This window comes from Kogia breviceps, chromosome 20 (genome assembly GCF_026419965.1).
Source record: "Kogia breviceps isolate mKogBre1 chromosome 20, mKogBre1 haplotype 1, whole genome shotgun sequence".
Classification (NCBI taxonomy): domain Eukaryota; kingdom Metazoa; phylum Chordata; class Mammalia; order Artiodactyla; family Physeteridae; genus Kogia; species Kogia breviceps.
In genome coordinates, this window is record NC_081329.1 from 8,488,466 (window position 1) to 8,504,825 (window position 16,360).

At 44.5% G+C, this 16,360-nt stretch overlaps 1 protein-coding gene across 4 annotated transcripts in view; it reads left to right on the forward strand.

Annotated features, from left to right (window-relative positions):
- Nucleotides 1–16,360, forward strand: part of CSMD1 (CUB and Sushi multiple domains 1) — a 1,661,506-nt gene that overhangs the window by 1,180,726 nt on the left and 464,420 nt on the right. For all 4 annotated transcript variants that reach the window (XM_067022449.1, XM_067022447.1, XM_067022448.1 and 1 more), the window contains exon 8: nt 3,105–3,192. In XM_067022449.1, coding sequence (XP_066878550.1) covers nt 3,105–3,192 — 88 coding nt within the window. The remainder of the gene's footprint in view (nt 1–3,104; nt 3,193–16,360) is intronic.

The following is a 16,360-nucleotide window of genomic DNA, read 5'->3' on the forward strand; positions in this document are numbered from 1 at the left end:
TAATTATTTTATGTATTTGTCTTTTTTTTTTTTTTTTTTTTTTGTGCTAGGCGGGCCTCTCACTGTTGTGGTCTCTCCCGTTGCGGAGCACAGGCTCCGGACGTGCAGGCTCAGCGGCCATGGCTCACGGGCCCAGGCGCTCCGTGGCATGTGGGATCCTACCGGACTGGGGCACGAACCCGTGTTCCCTGCATCGGCAGGCGGACTCTCAACCACTGCGCCACCAGGGAAGCCCCCTATGTATTTGTCTTTTAAATCCTATAAAAATTAAGAAGTGGAGCTGTAAATCAAAATTACAATAATAGTTTGGTTTTCTTTTACTTTTTCCCCATATTTGCCTTTACCAAAGAACTTTGTTTATGTGGCTTTGAATTTCTGTCCAGTGCCCCTTCATTTCAAGTTGAAAATGGACTCCTTTTAGAATTTTTTAATCGGACAAGTCTAGTAGTAATTCACTCCTCAGCTTTTGTTTTTCTGGGAATGTCTTAATGTTTCTCTCATTTTTGAAAGATAGTTTTGTTGGCTATAGAATTCTTGGTTGACAGTGTTGTTTTTTTCAGCACTTAAATGTATCACCCCACTGCCTTCTGGCCTAAAAGATTTCTTCTGAGAAATCAACTGATAGTTTTATTGAGGCTCTCTTGTTTGTGATGAGTTGCTTTTCTCCTTCTGCTTTCAAGATTATTTCCTTGTCTTTTGGCAGTTTGATTATGTGTCTCACTGTGAGTCTCTGAGTTTTTTCTACTTGGAGTTTATTGAGCTCCTTGGAATTGTATATCTATATCTTTTCTGAAATTTGAGAGGTGTACAGTCATTATTTACTCAAGTTCATATTTAAGATAGTTGTTAAAAAATCTTTGTCTAATAAGTCCAATTTGTGTATTTCTTCAGGGACTAGTGCCAGAATTAATTTTGTTTCTTTGAATAGGCCATGTTCCCATATTTTATTGCCTGCCTTGTGATGTTTGTTAAAAAGTTGGCATTTCAAAGAAGAGCCACCTTTCCCAGTCTTGCAGAGTGGTGTGGGAGACTTCCACAAATGAGTGGGCCACTGAGCCTTGAGATCAGCCTGTGGTGAAGAAGTAAGGTCTTCTCAGGTCTTTACTGCTCACATGTTCTGTCTGGGTCTGGGTATATGTTTGTGTGTTTCTCCCCCAGCTGCTTTAAAATATCCTGATTCCCCAAAGAGTCTCACTGGAGCCTCTTCTCGGGGTCTTTTGTGTTCTTCAGTATTGCTGTGCCTGTATCTCTTGCCCACACCTGCCCGCTAGGCTGCAGTCCCCATGTAGATTTTATAGCCAAGTGTCCACTGTTGTCTTATTGGCCTCCAGCTGCCATTCCCCAGCCTGTGCCTGAGTCAGGCAAGGCAGGAACTAGTCCTTCAACACCGGGATCACGGAAAGTCCAGAACACTGTAAACAAGTTCCTCTTTGGTTCTCCTTCTCCAGTAGGGAACCAGGAAATGGGCCCCTTCTTCTCACCAGTGCCATGTCAGGGAAGGTGTGGGGCAAAAGCATGTAAAAATTCCCTGAAATTTTCCACTATTATGAACGTGGCTCTTCCTTCATTGGGCATTTGCCCAGTTGCTATAGATCTTTGATTAGTTTCCAGGGTTCCTACGAAGTTATTTAGCCTGTAGTTATTTATCTGATGTTTCCATAGGGGAAGGAGGCCTGGAGCTTCTATTCCACCATCTTCTCATTTCACTGTCCAACTTGCTGGATTATTTTTTTCAATTGAGAACATTAAGTACGTAGGAAAGAAAATTTTATACTGTGGTAAGACGGGTATTTAATGAAGGGTTATATCCATATCACAGTTTCATCCTAATTTAGCAATAAAAACTAAATCTTGCTATAATTATTAGTGCCTTTTTTAGGCATAGTTTTAATTAAGTGCTTAAGGATTTCAGTATCTACCCAGACTTTTTTTTCCTTCTTATGGTATTATTCAAAATATATGTGAACATATTTATATTTGTAAGAATGCTTTTCAGGTGCAAATAATAAAATCAGGTATTCAAATGAGATTGAATTGTAGGAAATATATGAATCATCCAACAGGATATTCAGAGCTAGTGTAGGTTTCTGAGTTGGTCAATGTTTCTGTCTCAACTATGATATCAGGGGTCCTGGTTCTTGCTCAGTCTCTTCTATTCATGTTGTTGTCTGCATCTTTGAACTGTAGCAAGATGGTACCAGCAGTTACACATTTGAAATTCAAACATGGTAAGGTCCAGAGTGAAAAAGAGATGATCTCTATGAGCTAATAGGAACGTCTCCCCAGAAACACTCCTGCGGCTTCCTCTCAAGCATCATTGAACTGAATTGAGGCACAACCACCATTGAACAAATTTCTGGAAAGAAAGAGGGAATTGCCTTGATTGGATTACACTAATTAGAGTGGGATAGTTATTGGAGCAGCAGCCACTCTAACAAGCAAATGAATCCTTTAAAAACTATTCTGACTGTGCAGCGTCCCAGCAGGTGGGAAGGCTCTTTATAAAACAGATTCAAAAAATAAATCACATCTGCACAAGAAGACCATTACTATTTTTAATTCAGTGATAAGCACACTTGAGGTTTAAAATATAATAGGTAATTTTATGTAAAATATCTCTTGTATAGATCTTTTTTTTAATTTAATTTTTTAAATTTATATATGTTTATATTTTTTATACAGCAGGTTCTTGTATAGATCTTAATAGATAATTAACATCTCCATTTCATCCGTGGGAATGAAGGAAAGCTTTCTTCTGTATAAGCTATGGTATTTATGGCATGATGCTCTTTTTTCTCATCATGCTATTTATTGTAACGTGTCATAAAGGTGATCATAATGAGAAAATGTTTTAAAATTAAATTTAGACTCCTTTAGTAGAGGAAAGAGTTCCAACCAAGGGCTGTTGGCATCCTGGGTAAGAAATCTGTTTTTCAGGAATAAGAATAGGTTTATCTTAATCTAGCTAAATTATCCTAATTCTTAAAGAAATCACATGTTAAGGCATAGGCATTTAAGAAACAAATCTACCTAATGTAAATTTATTATCTGGATATTTTCTGAACAGCTACATGAAAGTGTAATAATGTTTCTTTCTATTACAGTAACTCAAGGAGGTGTTGCTTTGGTCTCTGACATGTGTCCAGATCCTGGGATTCCAGAAAACGGCAGAAGAACAGGTTCGGACTTCAGGTAGGAGATGAAGTAATTATTTCAATAACATGTTATTTTCTAACACATATATAATTTCATCTTATAGTTTTAATTCTTTTTCCTTTTGATTTAAAGATATAATTTCTCAATTATTATGCATCTATAATATCTGTAGAATTCTAAAACATATTGTGCTGCAAAATTCCAGATACTCCAGAGTTTGTACCTTTCAGTATATAAGCCATTATTAAAAATTTAACTCTATATGGATATGATCAAAATTTGTCTCCAGGGGTTTTATTCTGTTTTTAATTTGCTACCTTCCCATATTCGAATGCATTTTTGTTAATGTTTTAAAAAATAGATGGTACAAAAATTTAACTATAGCCTCATAATTATTTCATTAAATAAACTTTTATAATAATGAATGTGAGTGGCAGTCAATGCAATTTATGACAGGAGATGTTATGATTCATATTACTAGAGGATGCTTTATAGTTGTTACATTGTTAGACCTGAACGGTCTCTGAGGGGTCCCAGCTCGCCCAAGAACCGCCAAGAGTCGAGAGTCGCTGCAACACGCAAGAGGTTTATTAGGAGCCGGTGCACCGGGGTTCCTTGGTCCTCACGCAGGAGGCCGAAGAGGAACCCCCCCAAGCGGAATTACATACATTTTATAGTTTTCATTATGCAAAGTGTGGATATATCAAGGGTTTTTTCCTCATTGGTTTGTTTGTTCCTGGACCGGAGTGGGGACTTGGCTCTAGTTTCTTGATTGGTTAGCTGTTGGATGCCTGCTTTACATTTACCGGAGTGGGGGTCTTGGCTCTAGTTCCTTGATTGGTTAGCTGTTGGATGCCTACTTTACATTTACCGGAGTGGGGGTTGAGTCACATGAGTTATGGTTGGCTAGGGCGACCTTTAAACTCTGGCTTAATCATTCTTATCACCCGCCATACTGGTTTGCTGAGGTTTCATCCCCCGCCATACTTGTTTGCTCGGAGCGGTTTCTGCCCAGGGCGGGGACATTCCATTATCTTATTGCCAGCGAAAAAGCTTAAAGCTCAAAAGTATCGATAGGGAAGTAGGGGTGTAAGTATAGTTGAGGCCCTACATTCCCCCCTTTTCTTTTTGCAACTAATTTCAATCATGAAATTTCAGTCTCTCTCTGCAAGCTTTGATATTGTTGTCTTAGCATTAACACTTGTACTGCACTGACACGTTGTCTGATAAAGGCTATCAAGCGATTTAAAATGCATGGTCCAAAAGTTAAGAGCAGCAACAAAATAATGAGGGGTCCTAACAAGGTGGAAATTAAAGTAGTAAGCCAGGGTGATTTGTCAAACCATGATTGGAACCATCCTTTTTGATTTTCCCTTTCTTGTTGCCTTTTGTCCAGGCGCTCCCTAAGCCTGTCCATAGTTTCGGTGATAGCCCCAGAATGATCAATATAAAAACAACATTCCTCTTTTAATGCGGCACAGAGTCCTCCTTCTTTAAGAAATAGTAGATCTAATCCTCTCCGGTTTTGCATCACTACCTCAGAGAGTGAAGTAAGTGACTCCTTTAACTGAGTTATAGAGCTTTCTAATGCCCGGAGTTCAACATCCACAGCCTGTCTCAGGCTATCATAATAGTGAGGTTGCTGGATAAGGGCTGTTGCACCTGTCCCTATTCCAGCCGCCATTCCCAACCCTAAAAGCACAGCCAGGGTAAGAGTCACAGGTTCCGGCCCAAATTTGAGGAAAATTTTATCCGAGTTATCATGTGGGGTGTTAGCTAGGTCATAATGATCAGACATGCCCCATGCTGACATCCCAATTGCCAACTTACATACATCAGGAAACAGATCAGGCCACCAAGTCCAAGGGGGTGCGGTGTGACTAACCGACCAGATCACATCTCCAGTCTGGGAGATGACTTGCCAGGTCAGCCGCTGGGGCATGTGAGGGCTAAAGTCACTCACGATTAGCTGAGGCAGCAGTCAGGATTATGAGCCGGATGATCGCAGGAGCTTGAGCTTGAGCGGGTTGCTGGTTTTCTGGACTTTCCATTCTGGTGTTGCTGAAGTTGGGAATGGGGTCAAGCCTCCGGTGGATGTTGGGGCCGCCTTAACGTGCGAGGCGTGGATCCAGGCGGCTATGCCGTCTACCTTGACTGCAGTTGGAGTGGTGAGCAGCACGATGTAGGGGCCCTTCCAACGGGGTTCTAGGGTCTGGGTCCGGTGCCGACGGACGTATACGGAGTCCCCGACTTGGAAGGGATGGGCTTCTGCAGGGGTCCCGGGCCGGTATGCCTCTGCCAACTGAGACCACACTTCCTTCTGGACCAGCTGGAGCCCCAACAGCCTGGCATACAGATCAGTGTTATTTTGACAGTCGGGGCTGATACCTTCCCCCAGTGTGAGCAGAGGGGGAGGTGCCCCGTACAGAATTTCAAAAGGAGTGAGGTGATAGCGAGAAGGAGTGTTTCTGGCCCGAAACAGGGCCAGGGGAAGGAGCACCGTCCAATCAGTACCGCCAGTCTCTATGGACAATTTAGTCAAGGTCTCTTTTAGAGTCCTATTCATCCTTTCTACCTGTCCTGAACTTTGGGGTCTATAGGCACAATGTAATTTCCAATCAGTCCCCAGGTATTTGGCCACACCCTGACTTACCTGGGCGACGAAGGCGGGTCCATTATCAGATCCTATTACCTTAGGAGCTCCAAACCTGGGGAAAATTTCTTCTAATATCTTCTTGGCTACCACATTCGCTGTCTCCTTTTTGGTGGGGAAGGCTTCTATCCATCCTGAGAAAGTATCTATAAAGACTAAGAGATATCTGTTACCGTATCTTCCTGGACGGATTTCAGTGAAGTCGACTTCCCAGTAAGCTCCAGGTCAGTCTCCTCGGAGCCTCTTACCGCTGGCCACATTTCCTTTGTTTGTGTTCACCTGCTGGCATGGAATACATTCCCGAGCAATGTGCTCGGCTAATTTAGTTAGTCCCGGGACATCATATCCTGTTTTCTGCATCAGAGATACCATTTTCTTAGTTCCCAAATGAGTCCATCTATGAATTTGCTGTAGCATAGATTTGGCTTGCTGGGGGGACAAAGTTTCTTTAGTTATGGCTGGGGGTGTTACCTCTTTACCCTTTGGTGTTTCTGAGCCTGTTAATTCTAGGATGATTTCCCCCAGAGCTACTTCTCGTGCCACTCGATCAGCCATATTATTGCCAGTTATTATTGATGAATTCCCTCTTTGGTGTCCGGGACAATGGATGATGCTAACTTTTGTAGGGAGCATCAGGGCTGCCAGCAGGGCTACAATTTCTTCCTTATTTTTGATTTCTTTTCCTGCCGAGGTCAATAAGCCCCTCTGCTGGTAAATGGCACCATGGACATGTGCAGTGGCAAAAGCATACCTGCTGTCCGTATAAATGTTAACCTTTTTATTCTCTGCTAACTCTAAGGCCTTTGTCATGGCTATCAGTTCAGCCCGTTGAGCGGATGTTCCTTGTGGCAATGCAGCCGCCCATATGACTTCTTTTCCGTCTACCACCGCAGCTCCCGCCCGCCGCTTACCTTCATCCAGAAAACTGCTTCCATCCGTGAACCAAGTGAAGGCGGCGTCAGAGAGGGGCTGGTCCATCAGGTCGGGCCTTGTTCCATGGGCTGCCGCTAGTACCTCCTGACAATCATGGATAATTGTGGTGCCTTCTAGGTCAGGGTCAGGCAGCAAAGTAGCTGGGTTCAGCCCCGTGGCTGAAGTAAATTTAATGCGGTCCGAATTCAGGAGCAGAGTCTGATAATGTGTCATTCTGGCGTTGGTGAGCCATCTATCAGGCGGTTGGCGAATTACACTTTCTAGTGCATGAGGTGCAGTTATTGTCAGATTTTGTCCCAAAGTCAGTTTATCTGCATCTTTTACCAGTGTGGCCACGGCAGCAATTATTTTCAGACAGGCAGGCCAGCCAGCTGCCACAGGGTCTAATTTCTTTGATAGGTATGCAACAGGGCGATTCCAAGGGCCCAGCTTTTGAGTCAGTACTCCCTTTGCAATACCTTTGTTTTCTGCCACATATAGATGAAAAGGTTTAGTTACATCGGGTAGCCCTAGGGCCGGGGCTGATAGCAAGGCTCTCTTAATTTGGTCAAAAGCCCGTTGTTCCTTGTCACCCCATGTGAATGGGGTGCCGCTCTTGGTTAGGGGGTACAGAGGGGCTGCCAGTTCAGCAAACCCCGGAATCCATAGTCTGCAGAATCCAGCCGTCCCCAAGAATTCTCTGACCTGTTTGGGACTCTTAGGGGCAGGTATTCGGGCCACAGTGTCTTTTCTGCTTTCTGAGAGCCATCTCTGTCCTTCTTTTAGTAAATACCCCAGGTAACTGACCTGTCGCTGACAGATTTGTGCTTTCTTTGCTGAAGCCCGATATCCCAGTGTCTCAAGTCCCGTTAATAGCCTTTCAGTTCCCCCTGACGCAGTCTTCTTGGGTCTCTGCCGATAAAAGAATATCATCAACATATTGAAGCAGAGTTACCTGGGGGTTAGATTCTCTGTACGATGCCAGGTCCTGATGCAGCGCTTCATCGAAGATGGTAGGAGAATTTTTAAATCCTTGAGGCAGGCGTGTCCAAGTCAGCTGGCCTGCTATTCCTGAGGCAGGGTCCTTCCACTCGAAAGCAAAGTAGGGCTGGCTGAGGGAGGAAAGTCTCAAACAAAAGAAAGCATCCTTAAGATCCAAGACAGTGTACCAAGTATGTTGAGGTGGGAGAGTACTCAAGAGGTTATAAGGATTTGGCACAGTGGGGTGCAAGTCTGTTACCTGCTTGTTTACCTCTCGTAGATCCTGTACTGGCCTGTAGTCATTAGTCCCTGGCTTCTTAACAGGCAGGAGAGGCGTGTTCCATGCTGATTGGCATCTCACCAGGATTCCTAATTCCAGCAGTCTCTGTATATGCGGACGGATGCCGTCCCGAGCCTCTTTGCTCATAGGGTATTGGCGGATTGTTACTGGTGTGGCAGTAGCCTTAAGTTCCACTACCACCGGGGGGCGGTATTTTGCCATCCCCATCCCAGCAGTCTCAGCCCAGGCCTGAGGGAACCTAGTCATCCAGTCCTGCATATCAGTTTGTGGAGGTGAGGGTTTCTCATAGATCCTGTGTTCATCTTCTAATTTCATAGTTAAAATCTGGAGGAGCCTTCCCTGGCTATCCGTTATGGTGGGTCCCTCGGGCTGGAAGTGAATCTGTGCCCCGACTTTGGAGAGTAGGTTTCTCCCCAACAGCGGATAGGGGCATTCTCTTACCCAGTGACCTTTTTCTTTACAGTAAGCACATTGATCCTTGTCTAATGGTCGCCTTCCTGTCCGCCCTTCCTGTCTATTCCTGTCTCTAATATTTCCTCCTCTGACTACAGTGGCCAGTATCTTACTCAAATTCCTCTCTTGCCGCTTGTCCCGCCTTAATTCACGGGCCTCTTGCTCCCTCTGCTTCCTTTCTTCCCTTTCCTCTTCTGTTTCCCTCTTATTACATACTTTATCTGCCTCTTTTACTAAGTCCTGAATTGAGAAACCTTGTAGGCCATCCAGCCTTTGTAACTTCTTTCTAATGTCAGGGGCCGCCTGGTCAATAAAGGCCATTGCTATGGTGGCCTTATGTTCCTCAGAAGTTGGATCATAAGGAGTGAACCGTCTAAAAGCCTCCATTAAGCGTTCTAGGAACACGGTTGGTGACTCCTGGGGCCCCTGAGTTACCTCTCTTACCTTGGCCAAATTCGTGGGGCGCCTGGCCGCTCCATGGAGACCCGCCACCAGAGCCTGGCGATACATCTTTAGGTGCTCCTTACCTTCTGGGGTATTGAAGTCCCAAATCGGCCTGACGAGTGGAAAACCGGCATCAATCTCGTTAGGCAACTGGGTAGGTTGCCCATTGGCACCTAACACATTCTTTCTAGCCTCCAAGAGAACCCGTTGCCTTTCCTCAGTTGTGAGGAGAGTCTGGAGGAGCTGTTGACAATCGTCCCAGGTGGGTTGGTGGGAGAAGACAAGAGACTCTATTAAAGCAGTGAGAGCCTGTGGATTTTCAGAGAAAGTAGGGTTATGCATCTCCCAGTTACAAAGATCTGCAGAGGAAAAGGGCCAGTATTGGAGGGGCCTCGATCAGAAGGACTTGGGCCCCCCCACGAGCGGCGCCGGGGAGGTGGAGCATGAGCGCACGTGTTAGAGCGCGGCGACGGGTCTGGTTCCCTCGGCCCCGGGATTCGGCGAGCCCTGCTGCCGGGGGGCTGTAACACTCGGGGAGGGGTGGGCCCGCCGCCGCCGACGCCGACGACGCCGGCGCCGCCGCCGCTGGCCAGCCGCCGAGACGATGACGACCGCGACGACGACGACGGGGCCCCCCCGAGCCACCTTCCCCACCGGCCTTCCCAGCCGTCCCGGAGCCGGTCGCGGCGCACCGCCGCGGTGGAAATGCGCCCGGCGGCGGCCGGTCGCCGGCCGGGGGGCGGTCCCCCGCCGGCCCCACCCCCGGCCCCGCCCGCCTACCCCCGCGACCCCCCCGTCCCCATCCGCCCGCGGAGACGCGGGGGGAGAGGCGAGGGGCGGAGGGAGGGCGGGGGGAGGGGTCGGGAGGAACGGGGAGCGGGAAAGATCCGCCGGGCCGCCGGCACGGCCGGACCCGCCGCCGGGTTGAATCCTCCGGGCGGACTGCGCGGACCCCACCCGTTTACCTCTTGAATTCTTTCTTCAAAGTTCTTTTCAACTTTCCCTTACGGTACTTGTTGACTACCGGTCTCGTGCCGGTATTTAGCCTTAGATGGAGTTTACCACCCGCTTTGGGCTGCATTCCCAAGCAACCCGACTCCGGGAAGACCCGGGCCCGGCGCGCCGGGGGCCGCTACCGGCCTCACACCGTCCACGGGCTGGGCCTCGATCAGAAGGACTTGGGCCCCCCACGAGCGGCGCCGGGGAGTGGGTCTTCCGTACGCCACATTTCCCGCGCCCCACCGCGGGGCGGGGATTCGGCGCTGGGCTCTAGACTTAACTTCGGTCCAGTGACTTAGAGTGAGAGAGAGAGACGTCGTCATAGTTTGTCCCATTATCGTCCGTCAGGAGAAAGATAGAGCACAGGAGAACAATAAAATTTCAGAAGACACACATTAATATTGCCGCCGCGAGCTCGTTTTAAAACCGCAACCAACTCAGATTCAGATGGCAGTTTGTATATCCTGCCAGGACCGATGAAGGGGAGACAAAATTTGTCTCTCCTTCCAGATGGACCACCAGGGCGTCCCCCAGGGTCCGTGGACACCAGCTATTGGCACGTCTGCCTAGCCAGGAGTCCAATACAGATTTCACAGAGAACCGGTTCGCGCGGCTTCTTTCTGATGGCGGCTTACAGAGGACAGAAGACGAACAGACAGACAATTAGGCCTACCTGATACCTCCAACTCCCGAGGTTCCGGCGACCCGGGGCGAGTGGGGATCCCGGACGAGCCCCCAATCTGTTAGACCTGAACGGTCTCTGAGGGGTCCCAGCTCGCCCAAGAACCGCCAAGAGTCGAGAGTCGCTGCAACACGCAAGAGGTTTATTAGGAGCCGGTGCACCGGGGTTCCTTGGTCCTCACGCAGGAGGCCGAAGAGGAACCCCCCCAAGCGGAATTACATACATTTTATAGTTTTCATTATGCAAAGTGTGGATATATCAAGGGTTTTTTCCTCATTGGTTTGTTTGTTCCTGGACCGGAGTGGGGACTTGGCTCTAGTTCCTTGATTGGTTAGCTGTTGGATGCCTGCTTTACATTTACCGGAGTGGGGGTCTTGGCTCTAGTTCCTTGATTGGTTAGCTGTTGGATGCCTACTTTACATTTACCGGAGTGGGGGTTGAGTCACATGAGTTATGGTTGGCTAGGGCGACCTTTAAACTCTGGCTTAATCATTCTTATCACCCGCCATACTGGTTTGCTGAGGTTTCATCCCCCGCCATACTTGTTTGCTCGGAGCGGTTTCTGCCCAGGGCGGGGACATTCCATTATCTTATTGCCAGCGAAAAAGCTTAAAGCTCAAAAGTATCGATAGGGAAGTAGGGGTGTAAGTATAGTTGAGGCCCTACAACATCATGCATGTCGTAGTGATTATAATAGAGATTTTTTTCTAGATTTTTGCATTCCTTTCAATTAGTTCAAGAAACTGAACATTTTCCAACTTACAAGATGGATACTAGTATTAGGAGTAAGCTGCAAAATCAAAGAGTAAAGGGGAGCAAGAAATATGTTTTTCTTTCTTATAATCTCACTATTTTTGAGAAAGAAACAAGAAAAGATGTTTGTAGAGTTTAGCCTACTAAAGGGAGCTGAAAACTGAAAGAAAGTAGTGATACTATTAGAGAAGGAAGAAGAAATGTTACTCAGTGAAATTGGAGTAGCAGTGTTTTTTTTTTTAAAGGATAGAAAAATAATAAAATTGTCTGTAGGGTGGCTGTAATGAAGTAGGTAAAATGATATATACTTTTTTTACATGAAAAGGAAACAAAAGTGTATAGCTGTGCTACTGAAATACTTTTGACCTCATAGTGTCTGTCATGCTGCAAATGGAATAGACCATTGGAATGTTTGCAGTTTAAATATCACAAACTTTGAGTGTACATTAAGGTGTTAGTATTTTAGTTCAAGTTCCCTTGGAGCAGAGCCTGAGATGGGGACTCTTATTCAAGTGGTTTTCAGAAAAGTGCCCTCTGGTTATGGGGAACAGAGAAAGCAGGATAGAATCAGAGTAGAAAGCTGAGCAGGAAGTTGATTTTAACTGGAAATTAGCTTCAGTCTCAATCTATGGGGAATTTCAGGGAACAAATCGTTTACATTTTGGGCCCACCACTCTTGCCTTTATCATTGGCTTCCTCCATTCGCTCAGGGAAGTTCCCCAGAGCAAGAGTGATTATGAGTAGTTATTAGCACCCCAGGGGACCAGTGGGTGTGGGGTCAGCTAAGAAAGAAAACTACTGATTTCAAATGTAAAGTAGCCGTCAGTTGGAGGCATTCAAGAATTTGATCTCTTTTAAAATGATGCAAATAGATGCAATTTACACGTTCTTGGCTGGAACCCTTGGAGCTTTCTGTCCTATATATTCCTTTCTTATCTCAAAAGTTACCTCCTACCAGAAAGTGTTCTCAAACCTTGCTTCCCAAAAGCCTTACACATCCCTCCATTAGAGTTACAGCAGTTACTCTGCATTATGCATTTTACACATCCATTTCTTCCACCCAACTTAAGCTTCTGCAGGACAGGGATAGTATCTTATTGTCTCTGCCTCATCAGTGACTGGAATAGTGCCTGGTGCAGAGGAACTCAGAGGGTGTTTGTCAAAGGCACTTGTGTATGAGGGGATTGCCCACCCAGCACTCTGTCATCCCTGAAACTCAGAAACCTCCTTGGTCTATGTGGCAGAGCTCTGTTTTAAAACGAAGCAAATTAAATTTTGTCTGACTGTGCAAACTGTTCAAATTGCACCGTATGGTAAAGAGAGCCAGAGAAACTGTTTAATCTTCAAAAGTTAACAAGCAATTCAGAAACATTCAGGGCCAGTATCTGTTTAGCACAAGGGCAAGAACAGAAGATTTTATTAGTATCTGAGGTGAATATGCTGGCCTTTACTCAGTCTCATTCTTATAACAGCCTTATTCCTGCAGCTGTTTAACTCAGGATAAGCGTTGGCCATTGGGGCTGTGTTGATGTGTCTGGGGGGAAAGCCAGCTGGATGTGTGCATGGCGAGTCAAGAAAGCGACAGAGTATCTCAGCTGAGACTTTCAGTCTTTCACTTTCTTAGTTTTCTGGGGAAGCTCTATGCTGTTTACATGTCTCCAAGTTTATGACAATCGAATAATATAATATAAAGATCAAATTCTCTATAAAATTACATAAAAATGTAAATATTATTATTTTGCCATCTCTGAGTGTACCGTGTGTGTATACCTATATGTGTATATACAGAGCTGTGATAAGCTAGTTTTAGGAACTTTTTTTGTAGTTCCTACAACTTTTTTTTCATAGGACTTTCTTCCTAGATGATCCTGTCAACTGCAAATAAAGACAGTTTTATTTTTTCTTTTCAATCTGAATGTACTTTATTTATTTTTCTTTCCTGGAGGAACTGGCTAGGACCTGTATTACAAGGTTGAATAGAATTGGTGAGACCTTCTTGACTTATTACTGATCTTAGGGGGAGAGCATTCTGATTCTCATCATTATGGAAAGGTATCTCAGGCCCATTCGTTGAAATGACATGCGGATGTGCCTAGCATATAGTAAGCTCACTGTAAACGTTCATGTTTTAAACAGAGAAGGGGGATGTTCTTAACTGTTTAAAGTCTTTTTGAGACTGGTTTTAATGAAAGGCAATTCAGTTCTTTCTAAATTCTTATAATCAAAATGAATGACTAACATATAATCCAAACTAATAACCAACATTGTCAAGATGAGTGGATGGAATTCATTTGTAGTTAGCACTGTAATTATATGTAATTTGGGGCTGTTTTTGTTTGAAAAGAGTATACTTTATTAGGTTGGTAAAACATTCCTCATCTGATTTTATTTGTACTATTATTCTTGTTTCTTTGGAAATCTTTTGTTTTCCCTAGAAAATCTAAATATTCATTCCAGTATTATCTATAAAGGATTCTAAATAAATGAAGCCTAAAATACAAAGCTTTCTTATTTGAATTTAGATCCATCCATGGACAATTTTCTGACAATTTTCTTCACCATCAGTTGCTCTCTTAAAGATGAAGTATTTTCATTAGAACTGAATATTAATGAATAGATTGATGGAGCAATTCAAATACAAATATATAAGGGATGGAGTTGGAGTAGAGATGGAGAGTTTATGGATGGATACTGGCATTTATTATTCATCTGTTTCCTATGCTAGTAGGATATATAGCCTATGTATAGGCAGATATAATTATCCCCATTTTGCAAATACAGCTGTTGAAATTCAGAATTTCAACATAATAAGATATCCAATCATGGTTAGAGCTGAGATTTGAAACTGGATCTTATTGACCTCAAACTTTGTAATAAGGTTTGACTTTAGTGGTTTGTAATAAGGAAAAATGACAGTGACTAAATGGTTTCACACCTATCTTGCAGCACCCCTGGAGAGAGGTGTGCATGGTTTCACACCTATCTTGCAGCACCCCTGGAGAGAGGTGTGCATGGTTTCACACCTATCATGCAGCACCCCTGGAGAGAGGTGTGCATGGTTTCACACCTATCATGCAGCACCCCTGGAGAGAGGTGTGCATGGTTTCACACCTATCTTGGAGCACCCCTGGAGAGAGGTGTGCATGGTTTCACACCTATCTTGCAGCACCCCTGGAGAGAGGTGTGCAGTACGTGGACATCACAAAGCAGCCCAGTGAGGAGTCAAGATACGGTTGAAATCTGACCTTGAGGCCCAGTGTTCAAAGCCATGCCTTTCAGCCTGGGGTCGCCTCTGCTCAGAACAAGGGATAACTTGTCCTAACTGATTACTGAGAGGGGTGTCGCATTCTGATTGGCTAGCAGCAGCCATGCTACTCACTGGGAGACCTTACGGTTTTCTTCATATATATTACATAAATATTATATATTTATATATACACTACATACATTCACATGTTACAGATTCTTTATGTAAATTTAGAATCCTAAGATATATCATTAAAATCTTTTATCATATGTAATAGGGACCTCCCTGATGCCTCTCCTTTTCTTTCATATAAACTGCCCTCACTAACCTTCATAGCCAAACCCCATTTAGCAGCAACCCTAGATTTATACGAGCTGCAGTACCTATCCTAAAACTCCCTCCTCTTCAGACTAGCCACTGTTCCCTCAGCGTCTGTCTTCCTGCATTCCATCCCCAGTCACGTTCTTCACCAAGGATGGTTTTCCTTCCTGCCCCACCTACACCACCCATGATGGTTATTCTCAGTTGTTCTCAGAGACACAAGTAGAGTAGGGCAGGCTAGTACAGAACAGATGAGCAGCCTGGAGAGGCCAACTTGGGAAGTAGTGGCAGATGCGCCATGGTCCTCCCTAGGATTTATTTTTTGTAAGGTGGCGTGTATCCCAGTCTTCTCTGCCCTTCTCCACCCACACAGGTGGCTTCTATTTGCAGGACACCCCTGCCTTGCTTCAGCCCATTATTTCAACTTTTCCCAGCACTTTTGTGTTTGTGACACCCATTTATGTTTCTATCATCTTAGACTCATCTTAGAATGATAGAAACATACATTTATGTTAGATGTGTGTTTCTGTCATGTTAGATCATGAGGTCCTGAAGGAAAGAGGAAGGATTATTGATTTCATTTCTCATTACTGTGCCTACCACAGGGTAGACACTATTCTTTTGTTGAATTGCATTAAATTGAAGCTAACAAGCCTATCCTCAGGGATGTACAATCATAGCCTCATTAGTACTCCGCTAAACCAATTGAGTTTTAACACCCTTGGTCAGAGAATAGATCAATGACAGTTTCTTAAAACATGACCTGTGCTCAAAATGGAATTCGGGAGTTGAAAGAGTGATAGTTATGACTTCATAACTAAATATTTAACTTATATTATTGACATTTATATATCGCCATTCAAGTTAGTAACTTTTGTTGCTATGTCTTAGCCCCCCTTTTCCCCCCAAGGTATCTTGCATAATACACTTTGTGAAGTTAAGAGGTGCCAGGTGGAAGGAGAAACTGAGGTACATAATGGAAAACTACACAATCAGTGAGAAACAGAAATAAATCTGTAACCCAAGTCTCTTGATAAACTGATGCTCATTTCTACTAATTTCCACCTTCAATGTGTTCTTTTTCTTGTGACACACTGATGATTTTCTGTACATCTATTAAAATATTGCTGTGGTGCATTTTATTACTTCTCTGTTGTAGTTCAGTCTCAGTGACAACAGAGCTACCTGCCTCTTCTTACATGAAAATATTTAAGAACTGTACTTAGAGATTGTGTATAAACCAGGAAATAAGTATACTGTTATTTTCCTTAAGAATTGATTTTTATTAAGTTCTTTCATTGAATTATTTTTTAAATGATGGAGGCACAAGGGAAACACGAGTACATTGTAAGCTACTGAAGGCTTTATTGTTGCAACGTTCAGGGTGTCAGTGAGAGAACATAGTCTTCTCTGTGGATGGAGAGAGTGGTGGAGAGGTATCTGGGTGGCGAGGGGGCT